Source organism: Arthroderma uncinatum (genome assembly GCF_011692745.1).
Source record: "Arthroderma uncinatum strain CBS 119779 chromosome Unknown scaffold1, whole genome shotgun sequence".
NCBI lineage: Eukaryota > Fungi > Ascomycota > Eurotiomycetes > Onygenales > Arthrodermataceae > Arthroderma > Arthroderma uncinatum.
In genome coordinates, this window is record NW_022983863.1 from 2,980,454 (window position 1) to 3,003,812 (window position 23,359).

A 23,359-nucleotide genomic window follows, 5' to 3' on the forward strand; every position below is an offset into this window, starting at 1 on the left:
TATCGTCTTGCCGGCTGTACATCGCCTTGCTGTAAGGTCTCATTAAGCAACTTTAATATCTAGGGGTTTATATCTCTTGTCTAGTTAAGGGGTATGGATGTTGATTACCTGCAACATTCCAACCAAGAGTAACGGTGATTCAAAGCCGATTCATTAGAGTCCGCTTCTCCATAGACTCTGTCACCATCCGCTGAACGTCCTCCGCGATCCCCCAGCTCGTCTCGAACCCACGACCACCAATACCATAGGCATGGACGATGCTCCTTTTGTCAGGGAGTGTTTCAACTTCTAGCCGCATACCGCCTTCGCGAGCTGGGCGACGGCCAACAACGTCTCTGATGACATCAAATCCTCCACTCGAGTTCACAATGCCAGGATACATCTTTGCTCCTTTCTGGAGTAGTTCCTCTCTGACGGCTAGCGAAGCGGTAGGGTTCCAGTCACGTACCTCTTTGGTACCACCAACAATGGTTCCACCATCAAGAGGTCGAGGAACGATGAAAGTCCATGTTCCGTCTTCGTTTTGCTGTGCCACTGTTTTATCAGCAGTCTTAGCAATGAGGCAGGTTTGACCTAGAATGGCTGTTAGATCTCCAGAACTTGGGATAAAACGGTCTGGTATTACGCCCGTACCTCGGATTATGAACGATTTAGGATCTCCAAAGCCCATACCGCTGCAGTTGACCACGAGAGCAACATTGTAGCCGTCTAGGCGGAAGGCCTCTTCGGCAGATTGTAATGTCAGGCGAAGAATCTTACCCCCTTTAAGCCTGAAGCGACGGAGTAGGTGGAAGCAGTAAGTTTCAGGGTCAACGGTAAAGGAGTCGTATCTAGCAGCAAACTTCACGCCTTGTGGTTTCTCCGTGCCCTCTAGGAGCCGAAATCCCTCCGAGTTGACGTAGTTCGGCTTCATGGCTGTATAATTTGCGGTAGCTGCTCCAGACACATAGTCGATTCCTTCCATGAACTCTATGCCCATTGCTGGCTCTTCTGCAGCCAGCTTTTTAAAGCGGGAATATGTTCTCGCCGCATGTTCACCTTCGCGCTCCGTCTGGGTATTTATGGCGGGAACAGGACGGTAATGTGCCCCGGCGTTGGTAGTGGAATACACAGGGTTAGGGGGGTCGGTTGAAAAGTGATCAGCAACGATCACTATCTGATGTTTGGAAGTTTGAGGTTTCTCGATCAACTCCAAAGCTGATGAAAGACCAAGCACGCCCGCTCTTTTGATATAAGTGTCAATGTCAATTACGACGTGTAGAGATGGCTTGATAGTAGGTTTTATGGGGGTGGCTCACCCGATCACGGCTATGGTCTCTTGTCCACGGAGCTCCATCTTCAGCAAGTAGATCTAAATTTAAGATGTACTTTCGATATATTTGTGAATGATGCTATCACCACAGCGGGGACCAGCGTTATATATACGTAAAAATGTCCATGTCATGAGAAAGCCGGTGGGGCTTCACATCCGATGAGCCGCTTAAACTGCCTGGATTAAGGTTCTCTATACATGCTCCGGGGTTCTCTCCGGAAGTTCTCTCCCCGTGTGTTCGAGTTGAGATATCGAAGTGAGAGAGCTATGAGAATTGGACACCCCTGTTCCAAACGGAGCAATTGCTCGTATTGGCAGATCAGTTGCTGGCAGCTTCAGGTGCGGAAAACTATCGTCCGTCTCGATCTACAAACTGCCATTTGCGTAGAGGTAGTACGGCGCTGTCGGCGAACTTGGACTTAGATATGCACGCCCTTCGAGTTCCCAGGGTAAGATTTATACCCTAGAAGCAGGCAGATGGTACCGATAACACGTCATCTTGAATGAAGATCGATAAATATACCGAGCCAATATAAACTCGACATTATCTCGTTCATGTCTACCCCGACTACCGAGTCTCTACGGAGTACCGGGCTTAGCTATATGGACGTTCTTCGTAAACTACAAACACAAGTCCCTCAAGTCTTATCATTATATTAGTGGCCATCCGTCTGATGTAGTATGAAGTTGACTTGCGCTTTTCGGGATTTTATATGGAAGTCTCTCACGTGACATGTCTGAGTGAGGATATTATGTCATCCTGTTTTCAGACCTCAAGTCGATGCAGATTGTGGTGGACAGAGAAGCAACAATCCCGGGATCAAAGCCAATTGGCGCTTCATTGGTAATTTTGCGCATCGTCCTACTTCAATTGCGACTTCGCTTTCCTCTTGTCTTATCGTGGTCCGTTTTCAGGGACCCGTGACGCATACAAGGTGAATCCATTCCCACCACCTCCGAAAATTAAACAAACACAACCTGTCCGCCAGCATTGTCCGGTTTGCGCAAAGGGTATCCCAATACTGACCGGAAAAGCCATGGGAGCAGGTGCCTCGAAACCAGCCGACCCGGAGAAGGCGAGAAAACATGTGTTCACTAGGTTTGTTTCCTCGTCTACCTGCGATCCGAATTCTGTGATAGCCGATCGTATAGTCAATTGACGATAACTATTCTTGTGAATGAACGGCTATAATTTTATTTTCATGTTTATGTACTGACAGCCTGCCAATTTAGTGATTCACCTGTTCAATTCTCCCAGGGTCTCGTTGAGTCGCTACAGTCAAGCTCCGAGGTAATAATCACCTGTCCGCCTGTCGCCTTTGCATATTGATCTGACCGCATCCGCTAAATACAATCGAATAATTATCAATATAGACCGACTCTTCACGTTCTCAATCTCTAGAACTTCACATCCAAGCCCGTGTTGCCGAAGAACTCAACCGTATCCGCGCACGAGAAAAACAAACTCTAGCAGATATTGAAAAGAGGATAGGATCCTCATACGCTTCCGAAGCTCCCTCCAAAACCAAAAACAACGCTTCCTCTTTCGCCAGCCAGCCTTTGTCGCTTGAGTCTCCCCGAGTCCCATTTGCTGGCACCCAATTTGATCCCGCTCCTGCAGCCGTTTCCTCGCCCGCCCAAACCACCGATGACACGCCCTCCAACCCCAAGACCGTGAGCAGTGGTAAGGTTGCGAAGGATATTGAGTCGTTGCGAGAGTCCCTAGCTTCCAGACCTACGATCCGGAAATTAGATACCGAACTTGAAAGTGCTAGGGAAGGTGTTGTGAAATGCCTGCGAGATAACCAGAAACGACCGCTGGATTGTTGGCAAGAGGTGGATACTTTCAAGCGTGAGGTTGCTAGGTTAGAAAAGGAATGGGTCCAAAAAATGATAAGCTGAGCGAGCTAGAAAGCCAATGTGGAGAGATTGAGGATAAATTTTTGGTAGAGGTTCAAGTTTTAAAGAAAAAACACTACTGTAACGTCATTATTAGAGAGCTTTCTTAGCATGTGTACCATAGCAAGAGCAGTGGAAATAAGAGAAGTCTATAAACTGCTGCATTCTTCAGTATCAAGTTTTCTAAAGCGTATATATACAAAAAGCGCCGGGGAAGCTGCTTTAAGCAGCTTCCCACCGCCCTAATCTTCCAACGTTCTCCCCGGCCGCTCGAATAATGCATACTTTCATTAAGTTAAGCTCTCCGAGCCGTTTTCCCACTTCTCCATCTGAAGATATGTTACGGTCATTGGTGGGCGAGAAGGGGAATAACTTGTTAACCAATATTGAGCCTATTCCTGTTCCTTTCCCTGCACTGAGATTAAAGTTCCCTGAGGTCACGAAACCTAGCAGGTCATCTTCATGTGGCATTGGTAGGTTCACCGATGACTTAGAGATAGCCTTTGCCTTCCCAGATGACTGTTTATGATCATCTAACAAGGAGAGCCATTTTTCCCGAAGGCTAGGGTCTGATGTAGGGAGACGGTATATTCGTGAACGTTGGGTAGGCGTGCCTCGGTTTAATAGAGTTATAATAACGGTTGCAAGAGTAGGAGTTTTTAATAAAGCCTCTATTGGGGCGGGGAGCTGGTCAGGCTTGCCCTTGTGGGAGAGGATTGTCGAAGCCATCGATGGATCAAGTTGGCGGAGAGCTATAGGCGGTATAGGGGCCAACTTGGTCTTTTCAGGGTCGTCTGGTTGCTGATCACCGGTGTTCGGTTTAATTTCGCCAGTTTGCTTTCCTCCCTTCTTTTTCTTCTGCTTCTTCTTCTGCTTCTCCGGCTTCACTTCCGTGACTCTTTCCTCGCCATTGCTTAGTGAATCAGGTCCTAAGACCAGGCGCTCCCAATCACAAGCCCAACCTTGGCCAATTTCTCCCTTCTTGCCCGTCCTAAGATTGACACTGTCATATGCAGCCCTCTTTGCTTTTGGTTTACGCTCCCACGCCTCCTTCTCTCGCTGCCGTTCGCGGGTTTCCCATTCCCACCCAGCCTTGGTTGCTGGGAAATCTCCCGGAAACCATGGCGCATTGGACTCAAAGGCAAGCTGCTTTTGCTCCTGAATGCCACCAAAACGTGCATTTCCTCCAGAAGAAAGCGGGTAGTACATTAAATAATACCACACTGGGACAACGCATTTCCACGGAAGTAGAACCGTCCAAGAACATTGGGAGTTGGAGTTTTTAGAGGCATTATTGGCTGCAAGAAGGATTACGGGGATCTTGGGGTCCCCTGGCATAAGAGGAACATTCTCTCCAGGGCCACCCTGGGACTTCCTTCTGTTGATTGCCTTTTGTGAGGGTAGCTGCCAACAAGCCTTGCGTCGAGCGGGCAGCGAGAATAGGTCTGGGGGTGATGTCTGTGTTGAATCAGGTTTCCATGAAGATAATATTTCCATTAGCCTATTATGGCTTTCTTCTGACTTGGGAATTTTGATGGGTTTGGGTGGGAAACGAAGGCGCGGATCGGTAACGTTGAATGCAAGCAGCGCGTTTTGAGGTAATGATGCTGCGTTCGTCAACCCGGCCAGTGACTGCCACGTACGTTCGGGTGAGCCCTCAGCCCACTCCTCAACCCCGCCAGGGAGAGCAGGGTTTAAAGCACCTAGCAGCGCCTCAGTGGCACCTGGCCCTGAGATTTCTATGCTCCCTATCTCGAAACGAAGGTCTTCAACCATAACCTGGGGCTTTTGCATTTTAGATAGTTTCAAGAGCTGTTCCCAGAGCTGCAAGAAAGCAGACGGGTGAACACGAAGGAACATTCGTCGTTTTGATATCTTTCTCTTTTCCCGCCTACTTGGCACGCTGTCTGCATCTACCATCTCTGTATCTTCAGGCTGCTGGGCAGGGCACCAGATGAACCAAACAGGGGCAATTGGATGTTTTTGACCATCCCGTTCGAACACCCAAGCGTGCAAGCTCCTTACCCCATTCCTCCATTTTCTCCCACTGTTCCCCCATGCATTCTGGCCATCCACACCTAGAGCTCGTAGCAGACTTTCAAGACTGGCATCTGTTCCTTCAAGGCTGATAGTCGACATATAGCTCATGTCCCATGCGATTGCCCCTCTAGCTCCGCTAGTGCGATGGGTTGACCGATAACATTTTTCCGTAGGTGTCAATGGGATCGCAAATCTCCATAGTGGTTCCTTGGGTTCAGTAATATGTGCTCGTTTAGCATGAAACATATGAGTCGGCAACCAAGCCTTGCAGATTTGGCGTTTTCTGAATTTAGACGGTGGCTTCTGAGGGCAAGAGAGCTTATTTTTCTTAATTTTTGGGACTCGAGGAGCAACTTCGACGCTATGACCAGCAACATGGGGGGACTCTTCCGCTTTGGCCTTTGATGCAGCTTGTCTTTTCGCCTTTGAGTGAGCATTGAGACCCTGAAGTCGACGAGCACTTTCGAGTCGAAGTCGCATTAGCTCGGTAGGTTTCCTTCGTCGCGCGGTGACAGTAGGTGTATTATCTTCAATCATCTACATAGCAATAACTCATAAGCATAGCTCAAGATACACATGGTTATATGACGGGGAAACATACCTCCCGTTTCGCTCGAGCTCGTAATCGCCGCGGTACACGCTTCACATTATGACTCGCCGTTCTCCGCCTGAGGTTCTTGGGTACCTGTTGAAAGGCGCGTGTCATGGAAGCATGTTTCGATTTCCTAATTCCCGCTTCCAGAGCACGAACTTCGAACTGTCGAGCAGCTACGAAGGCCGCGACGTCGAGCTCCCCGGTCTTCGAGAGGGCCGTGTCGGAGCTCTGTACAGCCAGAGTGCGGGCATCCTGTATCTTGACTCGCTTACGGTGTATAGATGATGATGGATCCCCTGCGCCTTTGCGCTTGTTCGGTCCGTTTGAGGCCATGCCTCTAAGTATGGGAGATTGAGCTAACCAACGAGTTCAATGTTTTTTTTTATATCCGCGAAGTCGAGAAAATGCGTGAGGCTTCCGTATTTGGACTAGCGCGTACTTATCTTGATAAGATTGAGTTTAGGACCGTAGATTACCTAAGCAGGACTATAAAAGCTGCATATTTACTACTTTACCACCCCTTAAACGATTAAATCAAGAGTCAAGCTACATCAATTGAGAGGGAGAGGGTCACTCCTTGGCGGAGGATGGACATATGTTTGAAGAATCATTGATATCGTTGACATGTTTCTAATCTAGGTACGCTGGTCTATGGAAGCCAGTACTCCTAATTCAAATCTAGCCTTCACCGCTTCCCCATGGCAGGGACCTAGCCACCTCTATACTTCTATTGGGGGGAATCACAACTTGGGGAGGACAGCATCGACACCGGAAACCTAAAGGAGACACCGTTAGTTGGTGATACACCCTAGGAGAAGGTTGCAAATGAACTTACGGTGACGGCCGGTGGAGCGGGCTCCTTCTCGGCATAGGTAACCTTTCCGTGGTCAATGATCATGGCGTAACGGGCGGTACGGTCATCGTGGATGGTCCATCCCAAGGACTTGGAGAACTTGGAGCCGATGTCACTGAGGAAGAGCTATATACAGTTCAAAGACGGATACAATCAGTCACTGCCGCCATCAAGTCAGAGGTAAAGATTCAGGGAGGGAGAGCTTACAATGTCATCACCAGTAACACCGTTGGCCTTACCCCAGGCGCTCATGACGAAGGGGTCGTTGAAGGCAATGAAAGCAACAACATCGACACCCTTCTGCTTCAAGGCAGGTAGGCTGGCAATGTAGCTGGGGAGATGGTTTGCGGAGCAGGTTGGGGTGAAGGCACCTATTCCACGACCGCGTTAGCAGCAATCACAATGCCCATCCTATAACGCTAGAAGTGGAATGGTGAGACCGTACCTGGGACGGAAACGAGGACGACCTTCTTGTCAGCCCAGAGCTTGGAGGCCTCGTAGGTTTGAGGAGCACCACAGGTGGTGAATTCCTTCTTCTCGTCAGTCCATGGGATGTACCTATCGAACAGCCATGGTTAGTCCGGCAATACATGTTACAATGCCATCGGTTGCAAGGTTACTGCATAGATAATGCATAGGAGACATACCCGAAGGTGACATCGGCTGGGAAGGAGTCTCCGGCGTTCAAGGCAGACATGTTGAAGAGATATACAGCTTAGATGTAATTGAATATGAGGGTTCGATGCTGGATGTGGCAGAGATGATGGAATTGAGATAGTAGGAGGACGGCGGCTGCTATTTATCTGTCCCGCGATGATGATGCGACCTGCCCCACCACCGCCGTGATGACATAACATGCCGCCTCCCGTTGCCGGCCGTGGGAGAACATCATCCTACATATCATATCATCATACGATGCCAGGCCCTGGCTGATACTTGTATACAAAAGGAGGTGGTGATGGAGAGGCTAGGCTGTTCCACGGAGGAGTTGATGACATATGCCCTATTCAATCGAATTCATAAACCCCCGTAACTTGAAGACATTGACATATTGACCTGCCCTGATATGACACGCAACCATGACCAGGACCACGACGATCAGGTAGATAAAACACTTCTAACCTTGTAGCGTTTGGGATGCTTTCTTGGCCACCAGGGCCCCCAACGCTGCTCCTACACCGCTGCCATCTTTCGCGATCCCGATCCGAATCTTCTTCTCCCCTGCCGGTCCGATGGCCCGTATCTCGCGAAACGCTTCCCGGATCCATGCCTCGAAACCCGGATAGTGTTCGATCAGGCTGCCGTCGACGCCGATATCGATCACGTCCTCTGTCGCCAGCCTGCCGCTGGAAATGACAATGGCGCCAAGTGCCATTGCACCCAGTCTCGCCGCACGCTTGCCGATAGAGTGTGCTAGTACTTTGACGGCTCGGCAGTCGCTGATACTGACGTCTGTCACGTTTAGCTCTGTCTTTAGCTGCTCCTTTGTGGTCTGTAGGTCGTCAGAGTTATCTGCTTCAACGATACTCAATATGCTGGAATCGATCGCCCAGGCCTGATACAGGATCGAGTTCTTGTCGATGGTGGCCGGGCTGCCGAACAGGCTTACGGACGGATTCTCCACCATGGACAGGATGGCAAGGCGGAGGATTTCCCCCAGGAACATTCCTGAGATCCGCTTCTCGAACATCTGGATCCCAGGGTTGACGGTCTCGTTGTCAAGCTGTATATCAAATTCCGTGTTCGGCAGCACCTTGAGAGCATTGTCAAAGCTGCCCCACTCGGCGTTAATCACCATCACCGGAGACGATTTATTATATGCATCACTGCTGCACTTGTCCATCTTCGTGACCCGAGGCATCTTCTCAACGTATGCTCCGTTGGTCCCGGTCCCGAAAATGGCGCCTATAAGTGTCTTTGATTTTCCAGGAGAACTATACGATCGAGCCATCAATGTCCCCACGGTATCGTTGACGAGTGCCGAAACCCGAACGGGCAGTTTGAGCTCGTCGATTGCAGTTTGTAGCAGCTTGCAGATATCCTTTCCAACCACTTCTGGAATGTCGAACCCCTTTGTCCAACGATAGAGTTCGCCTCTATTGATTCCATGCTGCGTAACGGGAAAACTAAAGGTGAACCCGAGATCGAACACCTGCTCTTCCGTATATGCTTCCTTCACCTCGCCAGATTGTCTTTTCTCGACATGAGAGCTGAACTGCTCTGAATGGTGCTCACGTAGAAATGTCTCGATCTGCTTTGCTAGGAAATTAAATAGCTCAGCCCCGTGCTTAGCAACCATTAGCTCTCTCGGAATCGCTGCTTTTAACTGTGTCAACGAATGGGTCGAGTCTCCATGCAAGTCGACGGAGCAGACCCTAAGGTTGGTGCCACCAAGGTCTACTGCCAAATATACACCCTGTAATTACCGTATATCTTATTAGCATCAACACGCCTTTCCTGTAGACGAAAGCGGAGATACCGCACCTTCTCAGTGCCATCGGGCATAGCGGTGATATAAGACGGAATCTGGCTTAACCCGGCTCCATCACTGGTCAACCCGATATCCATCTCACTTATAAACTCATCCACTCCCTTATTGAGCTCCTCGGGGGGGTACTCAAACCCCGCAGCAATTCGCTTAGCCTCATCTAACACCGCTGAAGCCATCTTGGAAGGACAAATGGAAAATATCTGCTCTGGATCGAGTAGGCCCTGAAGGTACGGGCTTTCACACCACTGCCGTAGGTATTTCGGCGGGGTTGATATATTTGACCCGGTGTTGTGGCGTGAGGCGAGAAAGAAAAGCAAGGGCGACGATGAAGAGAGGAACGATGCGCGGGGTAGGCTCGGACCGTCTCCGGGCGAAATGGGGATAGATGTGACGATTAAATGTATTATTATAAGTATTACTGGAAGGACAAAATAGCGAAGCGAGATGCTAAGGTGTGAATATATCGCGGGTTTCTTCTCTGCGGGGAGACGGCCCCCAGTAACGGCCGCTTTGGAGCTATATGCAGGTTAAAACAAGGCCTTTGTATAGGTGGAGAGCAAAACTGACGACTGGCATGTCTCGCGAAGCCCAGAAACCTGATTCATGTGAAGGGTGTCCGCGCTGTGGAGGTCGCCGGCAGTCATAAGAGTATCAGCCCAGATTCAGGGTTGGCGGACCCGGAACTGATCCGTGGAATCCCAAGGTGAGATCAGTCGGCGAGAGGCGAGGGATTGGCTACGACTCCGATGAACAGAAGCTAAACGTCCTGTCCGCTGCGGTTGCCAGCCAATAGATGGACCCGTTCGCTAATCAATTGTCGTCCTGCAAGTGATCGTATAGCGACTAAGAAGGGCCTCCGGTGCTGTGGATGCCGTGGAAACACCTCAGTTCGTCCAGCTTCAGGGTAGGAGAAGAGTGTGACGTTGCAAAAGTAATCGAAGTTGGTTACATTTTCCAGGGTGGAGGAGGATGATTAAATCGCTCCACGATATCGTCAAGCCGCACTTGGACTAACATCGAGACCCACATAAGTTTTTTAAGCTTACTGCTGCACGGTGCGATGTCTACTCCGTGCTGATATTATGCTAAAAGGGAGATATAACGAACCCCTTCGGCTGTAAAAAAGGATTACAAGTCTGTCGAATGGATGTAGGCTGGTGGATCCACCTGCACTTTACGCACACTGCGCCGGCTCTGATTCCTTGTCATATCCATGCAAGCCGCCATCAAGAATCCACTGCTCGTTGTCATCGTTATCATCCTGGACGCGTCTCCAGGTCTGCTTCTGTTCCCTTCTCCGCACCGGGAGCTCGTTACCGTCTTCTCCAGCTAGTTTCCAGGTAGGTCTGACCAAACCAGCACCCTTCAACAAAGGGTTGTTGGAGAAAGTCCCCTTCCCAACAGAGAGTTCGGGGGATTCGGTAGCGTTGGCGGCCGCCTCTTCGGCATCAGCATCTCCATCGGCTTCTTGCAACTTTGGCTGCTCTGATCTATCATAGGTCCGGACGATCTTGCCTCTCTTTACCTCTAGACTCATAACGACGCTCTTCTTCTCCCACTCTGGCTTTGACTGCTCTTCCAGTTCGCGCAGCATCCGTTGTTGCTTTTTCAGTGCCAACGCTCTCTGTGCCGGAGTCATCCATTGCGTAGAAGATGAGGTTGGTATATCGAAATCGGCCGCCTCATCTAGAATCCGAGTTCTCTGCGTATTGTGCGCTTGAAAAGAGAGAAGCTTGTCCCGGTGAGCCTTTGCAGCATTTAACTTGGTGCTACTTTCGGTGTTTGTTCGTGGTGTAGACGGGACATGGTCATCCCGGCGGAAGCTATCATTATGAGCACGCATTTTCTCGTTTCCTCGCTCGGATCGTAGTTCCCGGATCATGTCTTCTACCTCGTCATTGGAGAGGATCGGTGCGCCGCAGAACGAACATGGTTGTATACCTTCTAGAGCACATATTATCTTGCCGCATGAGGTGCAGTTTGGCGCCGGTGTGAAGAGAGGATGGATGGATGTGTCGCAATTACATTTGCGCTGTTGGGTTCCTGCAGAATTTGTGGATAAAACTTCTAATGCTGCGATTGCTGACGTGATATCCGCTATGTTATTTGTCGTGGTTGTAGTAGGGGTTGACCGGCCGGGTTTCTTCTGTGAAGTATTGCTGGATGATGATGGGGCCACCGGCGTGGTGTTGCCGAAATTCTTTGGAGCTTTCTTCGATCGGACGTTGGGTAGGTACTCCGATATCATCGGGCCCGTGGCAGATGGCGGCAATCTACTCTTTGACTGTGCGGGTGCAGGTGATTGATTTCTCGGCGATGAAGCTGGCGATGCGTTATTCAAGGTACTCTTCCCGCCAGAGCTGCTGCCGGCCATATAATTCTCCTCCTTCTGTGACTTGACATATCCACCGCTTGTATTCCCATATCCCTCCGGCCGCCTCGCTGTAGAAGGCGGATTTAACGGACCCCTCTGCGATTTCGTATCGGCCTTTTTCTTTGGTATTTGGCCACCTCTACTACCCGTGCTGTTCGTGTTTGTCCCACCATTACCACCCTGTCTTTCCTGTTGGCCACGCCGGGAATTAAATGCAGATATAAACTCTAGTGCTGCGGGCGAGTCGTCTAAAAGATTTCGCAAATGTTCTGCGCTTTCGTCTTTGGAGAGAGAAGAGGAATATGTGATAACTTGTTTAAGTGATTCATCGTCAAGCGGGAGGAGTTTAGCAAGTCGGGGGACTGCCCAAGCTTCGAGCGGGGAGCCGGACATAGCCTGAATCGATATATGAAGTGATAGAAGTATGTATAAGCAAGCAGAAATCCAGACTCAGCTATTGTAAGTATAAGTTCCTCGCTTTCCTCTTCGCCTTCTCTCTTGTCTTCTTATCTTCAAGTGGAAATCGCGATGACTAACATGATAAACTCTCTTTCGGACATATGATAATCCCTATATTCTGGAAATGGACTAGCTCTGCCAAGGCCAGCTCGGGCCAAACCTTAATAAAAGTAGAAGCTGGTCAAGGCGTTTTCCTTCAGCGAAGTATATAAGGAGTAAACAAGTCAACTTCTAGGAACAACGTCGACGAGTTCTCCGTGGTCTTGCAAGATCAGAGGTAGGTAAGACATTAAATAGTTTGCATTATTGATGGGCTATGTACATAACAATATCATGATGACCCCTATTCCCTCATGATAACTCTCCCAGCAGAGTCAGGTCCCCTTTTTCCACGCCAACTCGAGCCTCAGATGATACCCTTTAAAGGCAGTCTCCATCACCACACTCGCGGACGGCGAAATAGTAGATGTCGGCATAGCGGCGGCACTCAACTCCCTTCCAGCTCTCGAGGCCGGAGAACTGGTTGCAGTAGTTGTACAAATCAGACTTGAAGTTGTCATCAACCTTCTTGCGGTAGTCCTCAGTGAAGCGATTGAGTCTCTTTCCGTTGCGGTATCCGTAGTCGTGGCGCTGGCAAGATGGGACGAAGTTATATCCTCGTGGCATATCTGGGGAGCTAGAGCAGTTGTCGGAGCTCCAGTCGCAGCATGGTGGGTTTTGGGTGTTGCGAGCGGTTTGGAAGGCCGAGATGGTGGTGCTGAACAGCAGGCGGTCAGTGACAGCAGCGCCGCAGTCGCAGGCAGTGGTTGCTGGGCGTGGGGCAGCCGCGGCCAAAGAGCTGATGCCCAAGAGGAGGAGAGCGCTGAACTTCATGATGAGATGTAATTGTTTGGTTTTGTATGTACAGTGGGTATCTTTGCCGGGTGTGAAGAGGATGATTAAAAGGGAGCATTTTCTCGACGGACATGTGCATATTTATATCCATATCTTCTACCAAACTGATCGAACGTGATGCATCAAGGCTGGTCCCTTTCCTGCACCTCCGTATAGCGATAATTGCCTCCGTATCCAGCGGATACTACCATTCGTACTTCATTCATGTACATAATTTCGAGCTATCCGGAAATAAGGCAAGAATGGAGATCCCCAAAGTCGGGTCCAGCAGGTGAGAACCAACCAAATCCATGAGATCTCCTTCTGCTCGTATTCATATGCCTCCCGAAACTCAAGTTCACCAAACATGCCTTCCAGCCCTGCGGTAGGATTGGATGGAAAAGGAAAAAGGAAATCTCGAGCGAACACAATGCTATTCATAGTTGTATATAAAACGAGGGTGGGGCTTGAGGAGGGCAGACAAGCCAACGTCGATCCCCGAACACCTTTCCGCCTGCAATGTGCTTCATCTCTAGCCCAACCCCACACTACAGAGTAGGTCTGGTCTTCATGCCGAGAGCTGCCTTGGAGGTCTGTCATGTTACATTGTTCCCGTAGGCCTGTATTCGTATCCCATATGACTTATTCTGGCCTTGGCTTTCCTCTGGGCATCCAGCGGAGCTCTCCGCCCTTCACATCGTACATCCCCTGGTGCGGTACCAATATACGAAGCCGTTCTCTACGGCCTCAAAGCGACAAGCCATATATCTGCCATTCAAAGGCCCAACGGATATCGAAAATCATTCATACTGATCAACAAGATAATGATAAGGAAGGAATGTCGAATAAAATAGGCAAGGTTTCAAACTCGCATTCACAATCCAGAATTTCTAGCACAAGCCCCAGCCGCCGCTAGGCTGATTAGTTAGTTAAACTTCCCTACCCTGTTGTCTAGTCCTTAGATATGCACGGGCAGTGATATGAGAAGATCTCCCCTTACAGGGTAAGGACAAAAACATGCAAGGCTGTCTCCGAAAGGCAGAGGGAAATACCTCTCTATTAAGGCTAGCTGAGACGACCAAATATCTAGGTTTATGGCGTTGTAGCAGAACGTGCCGTCCATACACGGGGGGACAAGTTACCGGCGATATTGTACATATAGTAGCATAACAACCCTAAAGATAATGCGAGGGCGACGATCTGGAGAAAAGAGGGGGGCAAGCTAGTTGAGCGGCATTCTTCATAACCGCTTAATACGCAACTCTGGGGTTGCATGATTATCTTTTCCAGCCATGGCTTCTGAGCTGTTCGTTCATTAGTTAGGTCCCCCCTTCTATGAATGTAGATATATCCTATTGGCTAATAGAAGAAAGTGGCTGGACTTTTATCTATCTACCCAACCATTGATCATATGATGATAAAATGGTAGAAAATGGGGGAGATGTCTCTTTTTATATAACATTATACTAGATTGAGACCCAGAGATGGTCTATTTGCAAGTCAATATATAGTCGCAATGCGAAATGTATCATCCTATACCAAACCTACAAGATCTATAACTTTTTAAACATAAGGAACGTTTGTTAGGTGTCAACCGCTGTGTACAAAACCTGCCGACCATCACGCAACACAATATGCTGTTATTCCAAGGGATTATTTGAGTAATTGGGCTCAATTAAAGTACATTCTTTGGCAGCCTCTTGTATTTCTGGGCTATGTATTGTACCGTTCCTTATCGAATAGGGACAAGAGTTCTCTGTGCTTGGATAGAATAAACAAACTAATCATGTTGACCTATGCGCTTGTCTACGCCCTAGCTCCTGCCCTTGCCCTTGAGGTTCTTGAAACTTTTGCCAGGCTTGGACTTGGGTGCGACCCTGCAGCTGATTGAGCCCGCCTCCGGGCGCTTCACTTGATCGGTACTCTCTCGCACAACTTCGACAATCTTTCCATTTGTACATTCCGCATCGCTGTGTCAAGTTAGTATCAGCTTACCAGAAGTTCCAAATGAGCTTTGGCTTAGCATACCTGTACAGATAACAGTAACGAATCAATGGGCTCAATTTAATAGATTGAATTTCACTCCTAAAATTTTTTAGTAGCATTCCACACTAAAGCATGTCATTCTTCCACTTACAATCCCTCAGGGCGGGTACACTTGTATCTAGGTACACGGACAGTGTTACCAGCCGCATCTTTCAGAATACTGTCCTGGAACTATATGTTAGCTAAACCCATTAAGACGTTGATATACAGCTGAACAAACGCACATAGTCGGATGATTCAGCTGGGAGCGCATAGGCCAGCGGCAGAACAGCAACAAGCAAGTGTAGAAGACGCATAGTTGAGACCGTTTAGTGGGTTTTAGAAAATGGTCTAGTTAAGGGAAGTTGATTTGGGACGATATTGGAGAAAGGAAAGATTAATATCGGCAGGGAGTGCCATGGTATTTATGCAAAAAGACGGGCTTCCTCTCGTTTGCTTTTGGTAATAACTGAATATACGATGATGATCATCGCAATAACTAGTTACTACTAGCTTGAGGGATGATCGCGCCTCTTTCAACGGTATAGCCTTACCGTCAAGCCGCCGCTGAGGCCTCAACGAACCACGAGGATGACCGCTTTTTGCGCTTCAGTAGTCATCGTTTATTATCCACCCTTGATAGAGCTCAGATATGGTCATCCAAAGCCATGGACGAAGGTCAAGCTCTGATCGATGGAGAATCTCAAAATTAAGTCGGTGCCTCTTTTCTGCTTTTGTTGAGACGGTTGATCTTCTTCACAACAGGTGAGGACTCATATATAGGTCTTCTTGTTTGCCTTTTGGCGGGATTCATGGTTCATCATAATGACGGAGTACTTGTAAGCAAGCTGAATCGCCGTAAGTTTGGTCATATTTAGAGGTAGTAGTAGGTATTTTTTTTTTATTCTTTGCCATATTAGATATCACTGTAAGGACCTTCTTCGGTCAAACCGTAAGGTATCTTATAGTAATGGTAAAAAATGTTGTTCTTCTGCGTTTGCAGTGTTGTAAGTGGGCTCTATAGTAACTGGCGTGTCATGTGATGTCCCTTATTTACGCCGCGGCGTTACCGTGATTTAAGTCATGATCCCCTAAGATGTTATTCTTAAAATGCCATCATTTATTTATTATCTAGTAAAGGCCTGGCTGGTGAGCCTAAGCTACTTAATAGCTACCCCGTCGAATATTATATCCTATTAGCGGCGCTTACTGATACTTGATTAGGAAGTTCAGAGTGTTGAAATATTGAGGGCAAAGATCGGAATGCCCCTAATATTAAAAATAGCAACATCCATAGTTCAACCGTCCTGGACTTTTAACTCTTATTTTTCACCGATAGGAGGTAAAAGCTATCGGTGTCGGAGTGTCGCAATGCCCGCTTTCTGGACCGAGATCTCTTTAAATGGTGGCATAGACTCTATGAGTCTACAAGGGTGAGACTGAGATGGCATGCTCCTTTTGACTTCTTTAATTATACCTACTATTGAGAAATTGTTCTCTTCCCCATATATCTCCGGATAGGCCTTTGGTGAAATGGCAACACGAAGACTGCTTATTACCGGCGCGACAGGCAAGCAAGGCGGTGCTGTTCTCGATTCTCTTCTCTCGCGGTCATCCGGCGCATCAACACCGATAGAACTTCTCGCAGTGACGCGCAACATAGACTCGGCAAGAGCAAAGCACATAGCTTCGAAACCCAATGTTACCCTCGTCCAAAGCGAGACAGTTAATCCCACCGGCATATTTTCCAAGGCCGGCTCTGTGGACAGCGTCTTTCTAGCCAGCGTCGCCGTACCTTTTGAACCCGGTGCTGAAGAAGAGCAAGCCTTACCCACTATTGACGCGAGTATCGCACATGGTGTAAAACACATAGTATACACCTCTATCGATCGTGGTGGGCCAGCTGCATCGAATATCCTACCTACCCAAGTTGGTCATTTTGCTGCGAAGTATCGCATTGAGCAGTACCTGAAAGAGAAGGCTAGCAAGAGCGGAGTGACTTGGACAATTCTTCAACCAGCGGCATACATAGAAAACATATCCCCGGATCTCAACGGCAAAGCTTTTGCAAGTATGTGGGCAGGCCTCGGAGACAAGCCGTTGCAAATGGTATCTGTGAAAGATATTGGCCACTTTGGTGCCCTAGCGCTGCTAGAGCCGGAAAAATACAAGGGGCAAACAGTGTCGATTGCAGGCGATGAGCTTACTTTTAAGGAGGCCTGTGCCGTGTTCAAGGAGACCATGGGATATGATATGCCTCAGACGTATAGCTTTGTGGGGTCAATGATAAGATTCCTGATAAAGGATGCGAGAGAGATGATGGCATGGTTAGCAACGGTTGGGTACCAGGTCGATATCCCAACGGTACGAGAGTCATATGCGGGCCTACGGAATTTTGCGACGTATTTGAAAGAGAGCAGTGGGTTTAAGGCTCGCTAGGCGCTCACTAACGAGTTAGAAATCTTGTGTTTTATAAATCTCCAACCAAATGGCAAACCACTACACGAGACCTACTACCGGGCTGACTAAGGGTTGTTTTATCTCTTCAAACCTAGGTGAGCAAGCTTGGATTCCGAAGAATAAGAATATGTCGAGACAGTTAAATATTCTTGGCAGGAGCCTCTAACATGAGGCTAACTAAAGTAGGCTAATGGTAGGGGGATGTACTCTGTTTATGAGTAGCTACGTTATACTCGTTATACTCCGTACCGGGCCATCGAGCTGAAAGGGTAGCCACCTAAGCAGCTATGCAAGAATTCAGCACATCTTTGCTCCATAAGAGTGCAGCCTCCCTATTGGGGATACTTTCGTTAAGGACAGGAATTGATGATTAGATTATTCTTCCGAGGCTAAAATCCATTTCAACACCTCGCCTTGTTGATTTCAACTCAACAAGGCTGAAATCGGAGGAAGGGCTAGTGCTCTTTCAACCTCTATCAACTAGGGAAGTGCGAGAACCCTCTTGGCACAATTGGTTGTTTAAGTGATTCATGACACAGTGACCGACTTGTATGCTTTCAAGGAGTACTCCATCCGAGAAGAAAGTGCCAAAGACTAGGTGGAACCCCTGTGAAGTGGGTTTCAGATACGCAAGGGGTCATTGTGTACTGAAAAGGGGTTGGCCGTAAACGAAGAGCCTTCATTTGAATAACTCTGGATTGCCACCAGGATTATTCCTAAGAAGATAGTGCCGCGTCTGATTTTAGGGAATGTTGATCAAAGGGGGAGAGGAAGAAGGGATTGGTTATTCTCAATCAGTTTGACCTTTCATGGTTGGTGGGAGGATCTTAAAGAGGGTTGTCTATACATTCTTAATAATATATGGAGTATAATAGGGTTCATCCATGAGCCTCTCAGGATACTTAGACTCTAGAACTAGACACATCAATATCTGAACATATTTGTGGGTGCGTAGAACCCTACAGGTTGTGGAATCTACTGGCCATGCCTCTGTAGTCTATTTCACCGTTTAGAGAGGAGAGAACATTACTAGTCAGACAGAGCATCGATATATAGAAATACCCAGTTCACAGCCCGACCCCATTTGCACTAGGGTTGATCTGTATCATTTCAACCATTGTTGCCACTGTGGAAAAGAAATGACAGGAAAGATTGACAATTTTTTTGAGAGAGAGATAATTTACAAAAAAAATCCCAGTCCTCGCTCAATCATGGCAGCCCTTGACTGAAGGACTGATCTCGGCGAATGAGACGAGGATAAGGAAGGCCAGGCTGATAAGACTCAGGAAACATGTCGATACGACCTTCAGGCAAACAAGACAACGCACATTTAAAGCAATGGGTAGGTGACATCGTTTCCATAACGCAACATCTTGCTAATCGGATACCTCGGGGCTGTCTGGTACTCCCAACCAAATAAGCTCAATGACACTATGTGTCTCATCTAGTTCTCTCGAGTACAATTGATGCACATTGTTTCCAATAATTGTGGAGTCCGCGAGCATCCATCTTTCTTTCTTGACTCCAGGCTGGTCTTTGGCTCTCAGGGTGCCAAGTCGCTTCTCAAACACCTTATCCTCCCCTTCCCAAGTTTTCTCGACCATGTCAAATCCGACAGATTCAGCGTTTGCGGTAGCGTCGATTGTATACTTGATCATCGAGTAACCGTTCGTTAGAACCCAAAATGTTCGCTGGCCCTTCCCTGTTATCCGTTCGTCGAAACGCCATCGTCGTAAGACGGAATGACGGCCAGCAGCAGCCGCAACGGTGCTCATTTTGACCACATCTTTCTTGTACCAGCTCTGCCAGTGGTGTAACGAGTCAAACTGACGTCCTGACTCGAACATTCCATCTGGTTCACCTCTTATATCCATCTGATACAGAGAATCCCAGAGCGTCAGATCGGTATTTCCAAACTTCTTAATGCAGTGTGCCACTTTCTGATCGCCCGGTTGATTGCCAAAGTCCTGACACTTCTGGTATACCGTATGCATTGTCTCAAGGAGCGGTTTGGATACAAATACCCCAGCGCCTCCAAAGGCAATAGGGCCGAATTCTTTGACTTGTATGTTTGCTTCGGAGAGGGATCCAATATAGTGCCTCTTGGTAGCATCAATTGTTGCCAGGCGTTTCCCTATTGTAGCTAGAGATGGGAAGAAGGTATCGTCGTCGACAAAGCTAACCCACTTGGTATCGGGAAGGTTTTTTTCGATATGCTCCGTAAAGGCTTCTACCAGGCTGAAATAGCGGGCAGTGAAGTCAAGAGGCGATGTTTTGAGAGTCAAGTTAAGCCCACGGTTTCGGAAATATGTTTCGTGGACGTCGATATTCGTAGTACCCTCCGGAACCAGAACAAGGAGGTTTGCATTTGAAGAGCCATATGAGAAAAGGAGTGATGGAAGGAATCGTCTCAGCCGGTCTACATCAGTTGCAAGTCCAAATAACATATACCCGGTATCGTCAACCCCACTGTCCGCTGCCATATCCACGTCCACAACCGGGGGGCATGTCAACACATTCGCGCCTTTATCTCCAGGAGGTGCCGTCAAGCCACGATCCAGGGCCATAAAGTCAGGCAAAACTGGCTGTTTGATTGTTTCTATCGATGCAAACTTTGCGTCTGGGCTGACCATGTTAGGCCGAATGTAGGCACGAGTGAAGTTCTTGCGATGAAGCCATTCTGAGTAAGAAAATGGAGGAGGAAGCATCAAGCCTCGCTTGCATAGCCCGTCTACAGCTTCAACTGAGGGAAACTGGGTTTGGAAGCGCGTCAGGGGTGGCACATTCAGGTTAGAGCGAGATAGCTGGTCAAGGGAGTGTGCGAGGTTAGAGAGGGCGATGCGATCATATCTGATAGTAGCCCATAGGAAGAGTACTGGGACCAGCACTGCCAGGCTGATAGCGACAATTCTAGGCCGGACATGCATTTTGGGCTAGATATTGGACAATATTGCTGCTGGACTCTGGGTGACGCGAGTCTAGGGCTGTCCAAACCCCCTTGTGAAGCCGATGACAGGAAGACAGGGCCTCTCAGCTGGCTAGGAAGGATTGTTAAGGAGCGGCAGTGGCCTAAAGCTGGGTGAAAAGAATGTTGAATGTTTGTGTGTGGGACAACAAAGAGAGAGGTCAGAGGTGTAAATAGAAAAAAAAGGGAGGTCATCCAGCTCAGTCTCGAGGTGTTTCTGCTAGAGCTGCACAACACAACCCAGACAGAAATCAGGAATCATACCACATGTTGTAATGGATCCAGAAGATGAAGAGAGTAAGGCTAACAATAATATAAAGAGTGACAAGAGAGACAAGAGATGCAAGATGGAAAAGAATAGGATGAATGATAATCAAAGAGAAGTCTAACATCCTAACGTGGCATCTGCACCTGTTTAGACCTGGATACCTATACAACTGATGCTGGTATGTTTCTATTCTCTCCTAGTGATATCTTTGCAGCATACAGCATGGTTCATGGAGTCAAACTCTGTCTTTAGAGAACTCAGAGTCCAGTGGTTGTTCCTTCCAAGGGTAATCCATATGCATATAGAGGGCACAGTTGCTTATTGAGAAGGATATATCTTACATCAAGAACACAAGTGTCATCTACCTCCTTCAACTAGGCAATAGATGTATTGTGACAGGCTTCCTGACAACGTTTTTATTGTATTTGCCCCTTATACTTAGGAGTCGGGTATCTCATGGAACAACGAGGGAATCATTCATGAGAATTTCCAACATGATAAAAAGGGTTATGCACATGGCGTTAAATAACAGCCAACAGGAATTGTTTGATAGAGCCATGCAATATTATATCAGGAATAATATTTGGAAGAACACCTTTGGCCATTGAATTGGATATGTTACATGTTCTCGCTCGGCTCCTCTTCATCGACCATTCCCTCTCGGTCGTCGAATTTCAAGAACCCGCTCTCATCAGCCTCGCTCCCCAGTATCGCCTTCCATACTTCCTTAACTTGATCAATTAGGCCATCTTCAAAGGCCAGGTCAAGCTCAGGAGCCGGAAAAACGAAGGTTTGGTCGTGTATCCCTTTCAGCTCGTTATCGGCAACTTTCTCATCCTCCAGGCGGCCTAGCTGGGTAAAATTTGCACTCCAGATAATCTTTGCATTTGCATCGGTTGACTTCAAGAGATTGTCTACGGCACTTTCAAGCATCGTTCGACCCTCATCAGCCGGTAGCAGAACATAGCCATAGATAATACCTTTTCAATCAAAGAGTTAGCGATGAATACCATATATATTAATACAAGGCGATGGAGGTGTAAACATCAGAGCGGTATGGCTCTTAGGTCAGAAATAAAATGTTTTATCTTCAAAGAAATTGCAGACAATGTAGATAATATAAAAACATCATGAAAGAGTGCTGGATAGGCTTTGATAGGAGGGGTTAGGGGATACTAACATTGACTAGTAGGACACTCCCCAGTATCGCTAGAGTGTATCAAAAGATAGGTGGGAGGACCACCCTTTGCTGATGGAACAGTGACAACCGCCCCAGCAGGAATGGGTCCGTTCTCTGAGGTTGGTGGAAAGAGCATATCCAATGGTGAATTGACAACCATAATCGCTCGCGTAAGACGGGAATAGGGAAGCTCCCTTTCTTTTTGAATTTGTTGAGGGAGATCCCAGGCAGACCCAACAACGTACTTACTCTTTACGGATTCGTCATCCGTTAGATGGATATGTAGCTGCTCACCTTCGCTATCGTCTGAGATCACATCGACACTTTTGATTCCTCTGCCGAGAGCATAGATGCCGCCCCCAACGGCGCAAGCACGGCAGGCAGCTTGGGAGAATTCCGCACCGCCACCCCACTTGGCAAGGACAGCACCGAAACCAGGACCAAAGACTCCAATAGACCCGAGGTGCCTTTTGATATTAGGCAGAGCATGGGTGGAGTGGGTTTTATCAATGCTCTTGAACGAAAGAGATAAAGAGAGCAGTGGATCAAATAACTCCTGGGGGATGCGGTATTTGGTCTGCAGAAATTCCTGGAACAGCATTTCTTGGTCCAACTCCTGGTCTGGTTCAACATCTCCGTCCTGCCCTTGCTGGAGAAAATGCCTAAGAAGTTTCATCAGGGATCGTTTTGATTTCATACTCATGGATTCATCTGTAAACACATCCTCGCGGCTGCTAGGAACGCGCTGTAGCTTAGTTGATTGGGAATCCGACTCGGAGTCGGCTCCGTGTCGGCATACCCACCAGCTTCCCACAGCTTGGAACTCCAGCTGACGGTAGACTTTGGAAGACACCAGCGACGGCAGGAACTTGGATTGAGAAAATAGCAACTGCGGCGACAATGATAGTGTATATGCACGTGCGAACGACAGCTGGCTCTTTTCGCCGTCTAGGAGCGTTGGCCGTGATATTGATGCAGATTCAAAGGGCATAGAGTTGGGTACTATCTTGGATGAAAAGAACGTCAATTCTAGGGTCCACCATCGTCGCAAGCGAGATATTAGATAGCATGCCTACCCTGCTCTACTTTATTCACCCATTCCTCTGCCTCCTGTAGACTAAAGGCTGCTTCGGGGCCGCCATAGTAGTCGTTCTTATCAATATGGAGGATCTTCTTGCCGGATCGTGACAGTGCCCTTCACAGATACCAAGTTAGTAAATGCTCAAGCGAGACAGAACCGGACGGCATGCCAGACTTACAGTGCTAGAATGGCCTGGGCGAGGCCGGTCCCCGATATCACTACATCCCAACTCGACCCATCCAGTGTGTTCAAGTCAAGCATCCTCGAGATGGTCAGCTGTTTGGTATTGGAGGCAAGGTCTCAGATGAACAACATCTGGTCATGGCCTCTGCAGCATGCTCAAGGGCCAACGAAGTGCAAAAGCACCGACACCTTGAAGCCTCGCAGCCAGATATCCTCCAGGCTGCAACAATAAGACGAGATTTCTCTATCAAACAGTCGAACTCGAAGGTCGAAGCTGCGGATTTGCTTTTTGTGCGCGGAA

General features: G+C 48.2%; 11 protein-coding genes across 11 annotated transcripts; 2 read left to right on the forward strand and 9 right to left on the reverse strand.

The window, feature by feature from the left end:
• Nucleotides 1–139: 139 nt before the first annotated feature.
• On the reverse strand, nucleotides 140–1,336 carry GIQ15_00898 (FAD dependent oxidoreductase superfamily protein; the record flags this gene model as incomplete). Its single annotated transcript, XM_033548315.1, has 3 exons — nucleotides 140–534; nucleotides 634–1,223; nucleotides 1,299–1,336. The coding sequence occupies 3 exons, from the start codon at nucleotides 1,334–1,336 to the stop codon at nucleotides 140–142; spliced, it is 1,023 nt and encodes a 340-aa protein (XP_033409266.1).
• A 1,013-nt stretch (nucleotides 1,337–2,349) lies between these two features.
• GIQ15_00899 (uncharacterized protein) lies at nucleotides 2,350–3,214 on the forward strand (the record flags this gene model as incomplete). The annotated part of the gene is made up of 3 exons (XM_033548316.1): nucleotides 2,350–2,411; nucleotides 2,546–2,603; nucleotides 2,687–3,214. The coding sequence occupies 3 exons, from the start codon at nucleotides 2,350–2,352 to the stop codon at nucleotides 3,212–3,214; spliced, it is 648 nt and encodes a 215-aa protein (XP_033409267.1).
• A 219-nt stretch (nucleotides 3,215–3,433) lies between these two features.
• GIQ15_00900 (uncharacterized protein) lies at nucleotides 3,434–6,179 on the reverse strand (the record flags this gene model as incomplete). Its single annotated transcript, XM_033548317.1, has 2 exons — nucleotides 3,434–5,788; nucleotides 5,853–6,179. The coding sequence occupies 2 exons, from the start codon at nucleotides 6,177–6,179 to the stop codon at nucleotides 3,434–3,436; spliced, it is 2,682 nt and encodes an 893-aa protein (XP_033409268.1).
• Nucleotides 6,180–6,586: 407 nt separating this feature from the next.
• Nucleotides 6,587–7,396, reverse strand: GIQ15_00901 (peroxisomal matrix protein; the record flags this gene model as incomplete). The annotated part of the gene is made up of 5 exons (XM_033548318.1): nucleotides 6,587–6,622; nucleotides 6,682–6,825; nucleotides 6,907–7,070; nucleotides 7,145–7,257; nucleotides 7,347–7,396. The coding sequence occupies 5 exons, from the start codon at nucleotides 7,394–7,396 to the stop codon at nucleotides 6,587–6,589; spliced, it is 507 nt and encodes a 168-aa protein (XP_033409269.1).
• Nucleotides 7,397–7,816: 420 nt separating this feature from the next.
• GIQ15_00902 (glucokinase) lies at nucleotides 7,817–9,366 on the reverse strand (the record flags this gene model as incomplete). Its single annotated transcript, XM_033548319.1, has 2 exons — nucleotides 7,817–8,958; nucleotides 9,126–9,366. The coding sequence occupies 2 exons, from the start codon at nucleotides 9,364–9,366 to the stop codon at nucleotides 7,817–7,819; spliced, it is 1,383 nt and encodes a 460-aa protein (XP_033409270.1).
• Nucleotides 9,367–10,364: 998 nt separating this feature from the next.
• On the reverse strand, nucleotides 10,365–11,957 carry GIQ15_00903 (C2HC5 finger protein; the record flags this gene model as incomplete). Its single annotated transcript, XM_033548320.1, has 1 exon — nucleotides 10,365–11,957. One exon carries the CDS (start codon nucleotides 11,955–11,957, stop codon nucleotides 10,365–10,367), a length of 1,593 nt encoding a protein of 530 aa, XP_033409271.1.
• Nucleotides 11,958–12,443: 486 nt separating this feature from the next.
• On the reverse strand, nucleotides 12,444–12,896 carry GIQ15_00904 (secretory phospholipase A2; the record flags this gene model as incomplete). Its single annotated transcript, XM_033548321.1, has 1 exon — nucleotides 12,444–12,896. The coding sequence occupies one exon, from the start codon at nucleotides 12,894–12,896 to the stop codon at nucleotides 12,444–12,446; it is 453 nt and encodes a 150-aa protein (XP_033409272.1).
• A 1,813-nt stretch (nucleotides 12,897–14,709) lies between these two features.
• GIQ15_00905 (uncharacterized protein) lies at nucleotides 14,710–15,238 on the reverse strand (the record flags this gene model as incomplete). Its single annotated transcript, XM_033548322.1, has 4 exons — nucleotides 14,710–14,866; nucleotides 14,925–14,981; nucleotides 15,034–15,107; nucleotides 15,167–15,238. 4 exons carry the CDS (start codon nucleotides 15,236–15,238, stop codon nucleotides 14,710–14,712), a joined length of 360 nt encoding a protein of 119 aa, XP_033409273.1.
• Nucleotides 15,239–16,454: 1,216 nt separating this feature from the next.
• GIQ15_00906 (uncharacterized protein) lies at nucleotides 16,455–17,360 on the forward strand (the record flags this gene model as incomplete). Its single annotated transcript, XM_033548323.1, has 1 exon — nucleotides 16,455–17,360. The coding sequence occupies one exon, from the start codon at nucleotides 16,455–16,457 to the stop codon at nucleotides 17,358–17,360; it is 906 nt and encodes a 301-aa protein (XP_033409274.1).
• Nucleotides 17,361–18,757: 1,397 nt separating this feature from the next.
• On the reverse strand, nucleotides 18,758–20,308 carry GIQ15_00907 (uncharacterized protein; the record flags this gene model as incomplete). The annotated part of the gene is made up of 1 exon (XM_033548324.1): nucleotides 18,758–20,308. One exon carries the CDS (start codon nucleotides 20,306–20,308, stop codon nucleotides 18,758–18,760), a length of 1,551 nt encoding a protein of 516 aa, XP_033409275.1.
• A 924-nt stretch (nucleotides 20,309–21,232) lies between these two features.
• Nucleotides 21,233–23,136, reverse strand: GIQ15_00908 (uncharacterized protein; the record flags this gene model as incomplete). The annotated part of the gene is made up of 4 exons (XM_033548325.1): nucleotides 21,233–21,594; nucleotides 21,795–22,796; nucleotides 22,871–22,989; nucleotides 23,054–23,136. The coding sequence occupies 4 exons, from the start codon at nucleotides 23,134–23,136 to the stop codon at nucleotides 21,233–21,235; spliced, it is 1,566 nt and encodes a 521-aa protein (XP_033409276.1).
• Nucleotides 23,137–23,359: the final 223 nt, after the last annotated feature.